This window comes from Pristis pectinata, chromosome 24, assembly GCF_009764475.1.
Source record: "Pristis pectinata isolate sPriPec2 chromosome 24, sPriPec2.1.pri, whole genome shotgun sequence".
In the NCBI taxonomy this organism is placed as follows: domain Eukaryota; kingdom Metazoa; phylum Chordata; class Chondrichthyes; order Rhinopristiformes; family Pristidae; genus Pristis; species Pristis pectinata.
This window is the reverse complement of record NC_067428.1, coordinates 17,861,851-17,875,144: the sequence shown is the minus strand read 5'-3', so window position 1 is coordinate 17,875,144 and position 13,294 is coordinate 17,861,851. Positions and strand designations below refer to the sequence as shown.

At 44.2% G+C, this 13,294-nt stretch overlaps 1 protein-coding gene across 2 annotated transcripts in view; it reads left to right on the top strand.

Annotated features, from left to right (window-relative positions):
• Positions 1-13,294, top strand: part of LOC127582506 (interleukin-12 receptor subunit beta-1-like) — a 61,647-nt gene that overhangs the window by 26,210 nt on the left and 22,143 nt on the right. Inside the window, exons 2-5 of one of the 2 annotated variants that reach the window (XM_052037825.1) lie at positions 2,327-2,444; positions 6,458-6,523; positions 9,843-9,960; positions 11,898-12,067. In XM_052037825.1, the coding sequence (XP_051893785.1) occupies positions 2,342-2,444; positions 6,458-6,523; positions 9,843-9,960; positions 11,898-12,067 (457 nt within the window). In that variant the 5' untranslated portion in view covers positions 2,327-2,341. Of the gene's footprint in view, positions 1-2,326; positions 2,445-3,228; positions 3,283-6,457; positions 6,524-9,842; positions 9,961-11,897; positions 12,068-13,294 lie in introns of those variants that run through there. The other variant, XM_052037826.1, reaches the window with a different exon arrangement.

Below are 13,294 nucleotides of genomic sequence, written 5' to 3'. Positions count from 1 at the left end.
ACGGTCTCTATCCCTCCATTCCCTGCCTGTTCATGTGCCTGTCTAAATGCCTCTCAAACATTTCTATCATATCTGCTTCCACCACTTTTTTACATGAGTTCCAGCTCCTCAAGATGTAATGGTGGCTGGACCTTGGACTATTTCCTTTCCCCATAGATCCTTTGCAGAAGCCACACCAGGTTTCAATGTGTCCATCAGCACATAGACCTGGATCTGAGGATGTGCCACCCATAACATTCATTCACAAACAGCACCTTCCACTGGAAGACTGTCAAGTTTCAGGCAAACCAATCTTTCATTTAACAGATAATCTTCCAGCAGAGTTGGTGTTTGTCTTGGTATTTTGCAACTAATTGGGATGAGCTTCAATAAGGACTTCTGCACCTTCTTCCAGACCTTGGGAAGTACACATTCCAGAAGGAGATGGATGACAGTCTTCATCCCACCAACCCCTCAACCACTGCTGAGTTGATTGATGGTTAAAAATGCTCATCTGCACAAATCTTTCCTGGAGGAGCAGGCAGTCCAGCTGAAAACAACATTCCATTCAACATTACCAGACCCATCCTTCACATCAACATAGATAGGACCTCAGCATGTAGCGGCACTTGGTGCTTGCACAGCACGTGCATGATCTGTGCTGAGAAACTAGAGCACCTGGAATGAAAGCAGAATGGTGGTGAACACCTAGAAAATTTCAACGCGTCGCACTTTATTAAAATATAATCACGTGTGCTGATTAAATCCTCCTCTGCTGATCACTTCAAGTACTTTCAATTTCTTCCACATTACCTCCGTTTCTAATTTCCCTCATGTTCCACATGTGCTGAATGGTTTCTGCAGTCCATCCTTCCAATAGATGGTGCACTGTCTCACTCAAGGAAACACACATCAGGAGATTTCTTTTTTCTCTCAAACACTCCCACTTGTCAAGAATGGAGAAGCCGTGAGCCAATTGGTTTGTTAGTTAATGTCAGTGTAAATGGTCAGAGATTGTCAGGGTTAGGGACATAGGAACCAGAGGAGATTATTCAGCCCCTCCAACCCGTTCTGTCATTCAATGAGGTCACAGCTGATTTGTGACCTTACCTCATATCCCCACGTTTTCTCCATATCCCTGAATACCATTGGTTAATGAAAATCAGTGAATCACAGGTCCAAAAGGAACGTTGGAAGCAGTCATCAACCACTATTTACAGCATAAAATTCAAAATTCCCCACACCCTCTGCATGTAGTCTTTCTGAACTTCACTCCTGAAAGCCGGCATCTAAACTTTCAGTTTGATCCCCTCATCCTGGACTTACTGACCAGCAGAAATGGTTTCTATCTATCCAATCCATCAGATTCCCTTAATTCCCTAACTCCAGTAAAATAAACTCTTCATCTTCTGAACTCCAGAGAATAGATCTCTAGTTTGTGTATAATTTCACCTCGTAACTTAACCCCTGGAGTCTGTTATCACTCTGCACTGCACTTCCTCCAAGACTTTCCTAGGGTGTGTTGTTGCCCAGAACATACTGATCAAAGTGCAGCCCAGCCAGAACTTTGTGGTGTAACTTAGCCCCATTGTACCTCAGATATAAAGGCCAGCATTGTATTAGTCTCTGTGATTATTTTTTCTGACTGTCTGTACGTACATGGGCTTCAAGCCTATTTGTTTCAGTTTCTCACTGTTTATAAAGCAATACATTCTATTGACTGTATTCCAGATGGGATGACCTTACATTTAGACACACTGAGATTCATTTGCCACAGTTTTGCCCATTTGCTCAATCTATTGATATCTCTTGATAACTCAGTGCCACTATCTACCTCTGTGCGCAAACTTGGGTATGTGATGTCCTTTCCCATCATCTAAGTTGTTTATAAATTAGATGGGTAATTATGTACATACAAGCTGTCCCCAGGTAATGAACGGGTTCCGTTTTTACAGATGTCGATTTTGTCCATAACTCAGAAAATCATTCAATATGGTAACCACACCTCCACAGTATTGTAACGAGTGGCATCAAAAGCACATGAGACTGCTAGGAAAGGACAATTACTAAAAACAGAAAGAGAGAGGAAACTAGTAAAACTAGGAATGAACGTCTGTATGTGTGTCAGACTTTTGAATTTAATAATGCCATGGGAGCTCATTCATATGTAGGGGTGTCCTTAAGTCGGGCATTCTTAACCCAGGGACTGACTGTACATATCATAAATAAAACCTCATAAAAAGCAACCCCAGACACTCCCCTGTTCACTGCAATATCATCACTTCAGAGCAAGCCCCAGGCACCACTGATAGGGCAGTTCATTACTTTTAATTTTTTTGTTTACCAGGTAAGGATCTTACTGATGATGCCAGGATTTATCGATCATTCCCAATTACTCCTGAGCTGCCCAGCAGTTAAGGAGCTGCCCCATCGGTGGGTCTGGAGTCACATACAAGCCAGACTGGGTAAGAAAGGCAGATTTCCTACTCTGATGGAACCAGATAGGTTGTTAAAACTATTGTATGTTCATAGTTGCCATTACTCCAAAAGCTTTGATTGCAGTTATATTTAACAATAGAATTTGAAGTCAATGGTTTGTACCTTAGTCTTTAGGATATTGGTGAGGTTGGGACCACCAGGGGTTACCAGTGGTCAGTACACGATACACTGTGCGAGGGGATGGGTCCAAAGTTAATTTGCAGGAGTCCTAATTTGACCTTTGAGGTATTTAAACCACTTGTCCCAGAAGGATCAATGAACATCACTTCCAGCTTGGTCTAACCCCAACCTGCACAGAAAAGGTGCAGTGCACTGGATCAGATGCAGTGCACAGAGATCCTGTCTACCAAGCAAGGGTAAATCACTCCATGAATTGTCCAGTAGTATTTCCAAAGGGACACAAAAACAATGGTCATGATCTTGTTTTCCTTGGGGTAGTTCAATAATTCTCAATTTTCAGTAATGCTGGAGAAAACAGAATTTCTTGTCAAAAGTTCTCCACACTTACTATTTGTTGTCTTCTCTCCATTATCACCAAATTATCCTTCCCTTCTGTCCTGTTCCCTGGTGTTCCTGCAGATCTCATTACCTGGTGCATTAAGTTCTCAGTCCTGGCCATTAGGGGTAAGGCTGAGCTGAGGCTCACGTCAGTATACTCAGTGAAGTAACATCAAAGATAGTAGTGTGTGTGTGTGATGTGAGCGCAGAATTAGCGCCACTCTCCTCATTAGTCCACAACCTGCACCGACATTGAAGAAATGATCTTGTTTCTGCTGATATCTTTCTCAATGCTGCTGTTTAGAGGTAAGCAGGTGCTATGTGTTGTTACTGCCATGTGGTCTTGTATCTCACACACCAGAAGTGAAAGCAAGCGCTGTGGAGAATTATCAGATTAAAAAATACTTTAAGAGGTTTGCATATAGAGAGACAACGAGTTTTTCGAATAACCACAAGATTTTATAGATGGGTTATTTTCGAATCTGTGTTTAGGCAATCTGGAGGTGTTGTATAATGATGTGAGTGTGGTTTATCCATGGAAGGAACCCATTGATAACTGGATTAAAAATACAATTAGGAGAATGTTAACATCACATCACACTCCTAAGGTGTGTGTGTATTGTACAGTCTATTAAAATCAATTACTAGATGTGGTTCTCACCAGAACGCCCAGCACTTTCTTGTTCGTTTCTATTCGTGCTTTGAACTGATAGCTTGCTGGACCACCCTAGAGTGCAGTAACCCCAGTATTGCAGGTCTGGAGTCGCAAGCTGCAGACTGGGTAAGGACGGCAGATTTCCTCCCGAAGTAATCCAGTGAACCAAAGTGATTTTTAACAATAATCTGTTAGTTTTATGGTCACTCTTACTAATATTACCTTTTTTCCAGATTAAACAACTAAATTAATCTGATGATTATTAATTAAGCTGTAAACTTGACTCCCATCATTGCAGTTGCTGAACTATAGTTCAGTAACTTCACCAATATGCTGCCACATTTTTCACTTTGTTTGCTTTGATTTGTTTGTTCATATTGTCGAATGCACTGTTCTGTATGAAAGTGTGTCTCTTCAGAGTGTTCTGAATGTTGATGTACATATGTATGTTTAAAGCACATATCCATATCTTACAGTGTTCTTAGAGATAGAGGAGTGGAATTATTACTGTCATTAAAGTTCTCGTTACAAGAAAGTAAGGATAAAGTTTAGGGATGAAGAAGAAAAATGGTACATTGGCAGTGGGGAGGGGGGGAAATGAGATTGGCTGCAGGGTTCTGTGATATGTTAAGAGAGGGGGCATAATAACAGGATAATAATATTGATTCATTCAACAGTCCCATGGAAACTGCAGTAAAGGTACTTCAAGAGGTTTAATAACGACCAAGGTAGCTCCCTACTTCAAAAAAGAGAGGAAGTGGACTGTAAGCTGATGGAAAAGAGCAAGGACGATGTAAGAACAAAGGGTTAAGGTTCGGGAAGCCCAACTGGTGAGAGGTGGCACTAGTGTAGAAAGGGTGAAGTTTTAAATAACTCTAGCCAAGTGGGACTATCTGGATCTGAGGTGGTAAAGTGTTAAAGAAATACCCAGACATTAAAGAAGCAATTAATCGAGGATGGATTTCCAAGGGTAAAGAGATATTTGAGGGGGAGGTGCAATGAATTTTGGGATGAAGACACTGAAAGGTGCCAAGGATTGTAGAAAATGAGTTAAGGAAGTGGAAAAAGATTGGAAGGGTTAAAGGAAATGTGAAACTAAAAAGCAACATCAAAGCTTGAGGATTTTGATAAGTTAAAAAGGGTCAGATCACTGGAGATAGAAGGAGGCATTGGACACAGGAGAGTTAAGGACTCATGAGGTGTTAGTCTAATATTGTGCAAATTATGATGGAAGGGAGAATGTCCTTGAACTTGAATAATTGTTACAGATAAATGGAGACAGGTTGATCCGTGGGCAGAATTTGTTGTTGGGATCTAGAATCTCATTATAAACATAGGCTGAGGTCTATAATCTACCCCTGTGGTCTATAATCTACCCCTGGGGTCTATAATCTGCCCCTGGGGTCTATAATCTACCCCTGGGGTCTGTGGCTGGCTGTGCATGAGCTGGACCTTCCGCAGGGATCTGGGATCTGATTGTGAGCACAAGGTGGACTCTTGCTGGGATCTGGGCTGTTAGAACTCAGAGGCTCTCCCTTAGTTGTTTAACCGTCAAATATACATGTTGTCCAGGATGCAGGGAGGAGGGTTAAAGTTGTACAGAGCACCCAAATGGGATGATAAAATTCAGACTCCACCAGTTCCGCTTTCACAGCTACCTACATGAATTTAACACTAAGACCTCACTATAATAATTATTAAAACTCTTTGCCATTATTTTATTTTTAATGTTGCTCTGGACTTTAGTAGTGTGCTATAAAAGTTCTCACCTTCTTGTTAATCTTTTTCACCTTTTCCTCATTTCATTTCTCTTCCCTTTCTCGAAATTTTCACTCTGATCAGTGCTGGTATTGCAACATGATTGGGCTCTAAGTACAGCATAACAGGTACACAGGAGTGAGTTACAGTATGGTATATGGTATATGATTGAAGGTTTCAGGGGCTTTATATACAGAATTACAGATAACCGACTATGAGTTACATGCTAGATTATAATTGAGGTTTCAGAGTGTTTACATATATGAATAACAGGAGATCTGAGGCATTTATATATAGAACAACAAATACTTCGGTGTAGTTACATGTTGGAATATAATCAAAGTTCTTTTTATGTACAGAATAATAGAAACTGAGATTGATCTACAGGCTGGAATCGTTGAGTGGCTGTGAGTGGTCAGAAAGTAGTGAAGGGTCTGAGTGTTGAGTGTTATGTGCACATTAAAATATGCACTGGAAAGATTACGGTCACAGCTCAGTAAGGAGTCTGTGGTGTCTGTGGATGTCTCATTAGGGACGTGGTCCTTGCCTGCATGGTCGACATTATGCCCATCCCTAACTGTACTTTGAGAAGGCGGAGATGAGCCACTTTTTGATGCTATTCTTGCTCCTGGAGAGTCTTTGTGGAAAGGTACGGTGGGTACAGCAGTGGGTTAAATTACTGGACTAGTAATCCAGATAAATGGACTGACAATCCAGAGGCCTGCGTACAAATCCCACTGCGGCAGCTGTGGAAGTTAAATACATTTGTTAATCTGGAACAACAATTCATCTTAATAACAATGAGGAGGAAAACTACGGATTGTCACAAAAACCCATTTGGTTCACTAATGTTTCCAGGAGAGGAGATCCACCGTCCTTTCCTAGTCTGGTGGTTAAGAGACTCCTGACTCTTAAAACAGCAAACCACTAAGTTGAACCATTCACCACCATCTTCTCAAGGGCTATAAAGGGTGGGCAACAATTGCTGGTCTTGCCAACAACACCCAGATCCCGAAAAAGTGAAAAAGTAAGAAATAAAAGTTACCTGTGTCGTTGTTTATTCTGCAGATACTCTCGGCACCCTCACCACTCAGCATTGTCAGGAAGATGAGGAATCCAGCAGTGTTAATACAGGTAGGAAGAGAATGAAGAACTGGAATGTGCTGAGCCTGTACTTGTGGCCAAGTAGCATAGCCACATAACTCCTTCTTGCTCTGAGGAATGAAACTGCTGCCCTAGGAGGTTGTGCTCAGTGACCTCCTATAGCAGGTAGCTGAGAATGAGATCGAATGTATGTTGGAACCTCTTGCAGCTCTTGGAGACACAAGAGGCTGCAGATGGTGGGACCTGGAACAACAAACAATCTGCTGGAGGAACTCAATGAGTTGAGCAGCATCTGTGGGAGGAAAGGAACTGTCGACATTTCGGGTCAAAACCCTGCAACAGGGTGAGACTGCATCAACCCTGTCCTGATGCAGGGTTTCAATCCGAACTGTCGATAATTCGTTCCCTCCCACAGATGCTGATCGACCTGCTGACTTCCTCCAGCAGATTGTTGCTTTTGCAGTCCTTGTCTCATGTATTGGTATGGGTCATGTGTCAGTGTGGTCATGTTTTGGTGTGTTTGTGTGTGTGTGTGTGTGTGTGTGTGTGTGTGTGTGTTGACGTGAGCCATGCATCAGTGTATGTTGTATGTTGGTGTGAGTCACCTGTCTGAGCGGGTGTTATTGTCTGCTGGTGGTGGCCTGTTTAGTGTCACTGTCGCTGAGCAAACGTTTCACTCTTTCCCACCATGACCACTGGTCCAGATAATTCAGGGAGATGCCAGAAATGTTGGAGTTTGTTTGTTACTGTGATTTGTGTGCTGAAGTCAGCTGTGTGTCAGTGCAGGTTGTACATGGTGTAGGTCATGTGTCAGTGAGAGACTTGAGCACTGTTGTAAGTTGTTCGCTGGTGTCAATTGTATATTGATGAGGTTTGTGTGTTGTGAATCACATATCGGTGTGCATTGTGTCTTAGTAAGAGTCATGTAGTGTGTGTCATGCGTTGGTAAGAGTAATGAATTAGTGAGACTTGTGTCAGTGAGAATCATATGTTGGTCTAATTCATGTGTTTGTACAACTTATGTGTTGGTGTGAGTTATGTGCTGGAGCCAGTTGTGCGTCAGCTTGAATCATGTATCTGCGTGAGGTGTATGTCCATGAGAAGCATGCATCAGTGTGAGTGTGTGTCAGTGTGAGCCATGTGCCATTGTGCGTTATGTGTTGGTGAGAGTCATGTGTTGACATGAGTTATGTGTTGTGACTCATTTTGATCTGAGTTGTGTAAATGTGTGCTGTATGTCATTGTGAGTGGTGTGTCATTGTTGGTCATTGTCAGTGTATGAATTGGTGAGTTGTGTGTCAGTGTGAGTTGTGTGTTAGTGTGGATTGTTTGTGACCTTGAGTTACATGTCAATGAGAGTGATGTGTTGGTGTGTGCTGTCTGTCAGTATAAGTTGTGAGTCATGTGTGTTGTGTGTTGATATGAGTCACGTGTCTGTGAGGATTATGTATTGGCATGGGTCAGGTGTCAGTGTGAGTGTCACTGCTCATGTTTTGGTATGTGTATGTCATGTGTTTTGCATGTTGTTGTGAGCCATGCATCAGTGTATGTTGACTGTTGGTGTAAAGTCACCCATCTGAGTGGATGTAATTGTCAGCTGCAGTGGCCTGTTTAGTGATTCTACCACTGACTGTGGGCATGAAAACTGTGAATGAGCTGTGAATGTCAGTGTGTGGCTCAGGGTGAGGCAACACGTGGGTGTCTCCCGGTGGATTCACTCCACATTAGTGCGTGGGAGTGGAGTGTTTGCTGTTGTTCGAGTTCTCAACAGTTTGGGGTCAAGGGGATTTACAGATCCTTGTACTATAGTGCAGGAGCCGCAGTGAGGAAATACTCACTCTGAGAAACGGATGCACCTATTTGCTTTAATGTGCTATGGGTCGTATTTTCCGCTGATCTGTGCAGTTTGTGGTCTCCTTGATCTGAGTAATGAAAACCATGAGTAACACTTTCAGCTGTTGAGCAATTGATATGAAAAGCTCTGTCAATGCCATTGGCTTTATTCCAACAAAGATTATGTTCCCTTACTTCTGAACATTTTACCATTCATGAACTTTATTCTTGAAACAGGTCCTGTTATTTAAGGTGTAAACCAGAAGAGCACATGCTCTCTCCACCAACATGATGTGTCCATTCCCCTCTCCCATGGCATGAGGGACAATGCCATGTTGTGGATTTACAGTGATGCCCTCATTGTCCTCTTGCTGTGCTTGTGAGCTCCCTATGACGTCAAACTCACTCTGGCCTCAGCCCCTCAATCTTCATGTTTCTGATGTTCCAAGGATATTTAAGAACTTTTTCATGTGGACATTACAAATGTGGTAGGTAGCAAAACAAGCTCCTCCAACAGTGCAGTGTTCCTTCAACACTGTCCCTCTGACAACATACTGCTCCCCCAGTACTGCCATCCAGGGTTGAAGATGACTTTCTTCCACTCCAGTTCTGTGGGTTCTTAGATGGTTAATGAGGCCAATATGGGATCTGCAGACTCTGTCACAGGTGGGGCAGGAAGTGCTTGATGGGATGGGTGAGTGGGTACTTTGGGAGCTGCCAAGCCCCTTCTGCTGTTTACACTGTGTTTCCATGAGCTTCTGATGAATAGTTAGGTTCTCAGTGCCACCTTGAATGTTTCTTCTCCATTTTGAGCCGTCGTTGTCCAGAGATTCCCAAGCATCAGTGATGGTGTTACTCTTTGTCAAGCAAATATCTTCAAATTGCTCCAAGCTCCCTGTCAATTGGTCCAGTTAAAGGATTTTGTGTCTTCAATTAAGGGCACATATAGTGGTTCATGGTGCTCCTTGTATTCCTTATGGATTTATCACGTGATAAAGATCATGTCCATTGTGCCTCTAGATGGATAAATTCACATCACAATTTGGGAGCATCTGCAGCCACTGGGAGTAAGAGGAGGGTGAGGAGGATCCCTCGTGTAGACAGCAAGGATCTCCTCTGTAGTTACCACAGTTAGATTTGTCTCCTTTCTTGAAGGTATGTCAGAAAAATAGCATCTCTTGAGGTCCCCTCCTCCTGCCGTCTGTGGGAACTGAGGCTGTGAATTTCCCCTCTGCTAAGTTTAAGAACTTCAATAGGAATACCTGCTCCCATGGCCTCCCTCAGCAGTGTCACCTACCAATACAGCACTCCCCCCGATCCCTCAGCACTGCCCCTATGATGGTGATGACCTCTATCCTCAATCCCTTGATATGAATTGACTTTGGAAGCAGTGAATGAGTTGGATGGAGATTTTCCATGTGTATCTGAGTGATTGCCAGAGCTGGACACATGCGGTGAGGGTCAATGCACATCCTAGTTCTGTGTCTGCACTAACTCACTGGTGCTGATTTTGCAGGGAACCCAAATGCACCTTCAGGTTTGACGTGTTACACACAGTGGAGAAAAGAGGACAAGCAATTCCAATGCACATGGAAGAGGGGGAAGGATCCAGCAGAGTACCGGCTGTGCTACTGGTAAGTAAGTCCCACTGCCCCTGAGTCTGTGCTGGCAGCTTCAGCGCCCAGGCACACACTGAGTCTTCTCCAGGAACTTACAGAATGGTTTCCTGGGTCAGCTCTTCGCAAAGCAGTTGGAGCAGATAATGGTGGAAATCTGGTGTAAAATTGGTGAATATTGCTGGGCACTGACTTTTGACAGGCATCACCCTGGAAGGAGATTCCAGACACAGCCAGGTAGGTGTTGGGCGACAGGGTTAGGGTGCATGGGATACAGATGCACACAGTCAGAGTGTAAAGCGTTTCAGAATCAGAATGAGATTTATTATCACTGACTTAATATCATATGATATCTGTTGTTCTGAGGCAGCAGTACAGTGCAAAGGCATAAAGTTACTATAAATAACAAAATAAATAAATAGTGCCAGATAAAGGAATAACGAGGTAGTGTTCATGGACCATTCAGAAATCTGTTGGCGGAGGGGAAGAAATTGTTCCTGAATCATTGGGTTTAGGGTCACAGGATCAGAACACAAGGGGAATGGGGCCCAAGGTCAGAGTATATGGGATACAGAGGCAGGGCATATGTAAATGGGTGTGGAGGTGATAACATCTGGATGGATAGGATATGGGGGCTGAGGATGACAGTGTACTAGTGAGGAGGTTACAGGGTCAGGGTATAAAGGGTATCATTAGGGTGAATGGATGTGAAGGTCACAGAGTCTTAAGTATATGGGATAATGGCACACAGGGTTAAGGTGTACTTGTGTGAAGATCACAAGGTAGGAATGTATTTGTGTGGAAGTCCTGGGTCAGGGTGTAAGGGGTATCAAGTCAGGAAGTATGGGTATAGAGGTCGCATGTCCAGGTGCATGGGATATGGAGGAACAGAGTCACACTCTATTTGTATGGAGGTCACAGGTTGGGGTGTAGGGAGGCGAGGGTCAGGGTTTTAAGTTCAGGGGCATGGGGTCATTTTGCATGCAGATTCATAGGGCTGGGAGTATAAGGATGAGGGCCATGAGGTCTAGTGGTGAGCAGTTGCTGGTGATCAGGTTATATGAGGGACAATGACTGCAGGAATCACCATGAAGCCAGGCCAGGACCCTTGGTGTGACCTCAGGAAACTCTCATCTCCATGTAAGTGAGGGAAAGGGAAAACCTGAGAGACCCCAAAAAAGGGTTCCAATGATGCAACTCATGCAGAAATTTTGACCGATTTTCCTGCTGGGGGGAATGTCCCAGGAGCTTCTGTCTGGCTAATATGCTGAAATAGGGAAAAACATCTCCACAAATTTAAAATAGAGGGATATGGGGGGATAGAGATTAGATAGCCTTAGGCGAGGTTTAAAGGTCAGCACAACATTGTGGGCCAAAGGGCCTGTATTGTGCTGTACTGTTCTATGATTCTATGAACTACCCAGAGAGTCATAGAGTCATGCAGCACACAAGCAGGCCCTTGGGCCCAAATTGTCCATGCTGACCAAGATGCCCAATTAAGTTAGTTGCATTTACCCACGTTTGACCTATATCTCTCTTAATCTTTCCTATCCATGTACCTGTCCAACAATTGGGTATTTGATCCAATTACATTTACCCCTGCAATTGGAGTGCTGTCAGGAGGAATGGTCCCTGCTCTGTGCAGAGGGCCCCGACTGAGCCTTTCTGTGTGTGCTCATCAGTGGCCTCTGGGCTGGGGATTCAGACTCCACAGTGATGCCTCCTGCAGTGCAATAACTAGCTGATACTTCAGCCGTTTCCAGGAGGGACTTTGTGGTCTCCTGCAGGCTGGAAATAGGCAGAAAGACCAGAGAAACCGGGTGAATGTTGTTGCTGACCTATAAGTGGGATTTGTGACACAGTAAAAGACATCAATGATTATGAGTTGTTGAGGCCACGTGTTGATTCATTTCTTCCTGTTTTTCTTAACCTTTTCTTTGTTCTTTTTTCCACAGCTGTGACACGTGCAAGATATGCAGGTCGTTTGCGGTGGGGAGAAACACCTCCTACATTGTGCAGCGTAATGATCTCTACCTGAACAAAAACCTGACCTTCTGGGTTGAGACAGCAAATGGCAACACCAAGGTTAAGTCGGCAAAGCTGTATGTGGTGCCGCAGACTGCGAGTGAGTTGCTTTTTTGCGGCACATAAGCTGCTGACGTTTGGGGAGACCAGCCTCCTCTTCTCTCTGACTTTGACCTGCTGGGTCCCTGGGGTGGATCCTGGTGATTACTTGGTCCTTGACAATCGGAGATACCTGTAGATAGATTTCCTATTTCCAGGAGATTTTTGCCCAGTTCACAAATCACCTCTGCTCTATTGCATTGAGGTTCTACATCTGTGGGCAGTGTCCAGCACTGTCATATAAACCTCCAGCCAACATCAGTCTGTGTAGCTCAGACTGGAAGACAGGGGAAGAACATCTGTGTGGTTCTGTCCAGGTCCAGTGGGGCAGAGGGCAAGGGGGGAACAGGCAACTTCTGTCTGGCTCGGGGTTCTGGGAAGATAAAGTCTGTGGCTCAGAAAGTCAGGGGCAATGTCAAAATGACTCAGGGCCGGTCAGCCTTGTGGCATGTAACAATCCTGTTTTAGTAATTGCCACCTACTTCCTCAGTGGCCAGTCACTGTTATAATGACAAACATGCAATGACAAACTGCTTCAAAAAATAGAGACACAAGAGTCTACAGATGCTGGAATCTGGACCAACAAGCACCCTGCTGGAGGAATTCAGTGGGTCAAGCAGCATCTGTGGGAGCAAAGGAACTGTCGACATTTCGGGTCTGAACCCTGTATCAGGACTGGTCATTGACAATGGTAGACACAGCAGTCCCAATGCATGGTTTCGACCCGAAACATCAACAGTTTCTTTCTTCCCGCAGATGCTGCTTGATCCGCTGAGTTCCTCCAGCAGGTTGTTTGTTGCTGCAAGCAACAAACTGCTGGAGGAACTCAGTGGCTCAAGCAGCATCTGTGGAGGCAGAGGGATGGTCAGAGTTTCAGGGTCAAGACCCTTTGTGTTGCCTGTCCTGATGCAGGGTCTCAACGCAAAATGTCAACCATCCTTTTGCCTTCATAGATGCCGCCTGACCCACTGAGTTCTTCCAGCAGTTTGTTCTTTGCTCCAGGTTCCAGCACCTGTAGTCTCTTGTATCTCCATGACAAACTGCTGTTTGATCCATGGAAGCCTCAGGGAGGGCCTCTGCCACATTAAGCTATCAGATGGCTCAACCAGAAATGAGTGAGGATCTGGCTCAACTTGTCCCACCCCCCCCTCACCGAAGCTTCCAACACAGCTGGGGGCACAGACAGCAAGGAATCAATGGGCTGAATATCCTCCTGTGCTGTAATAAT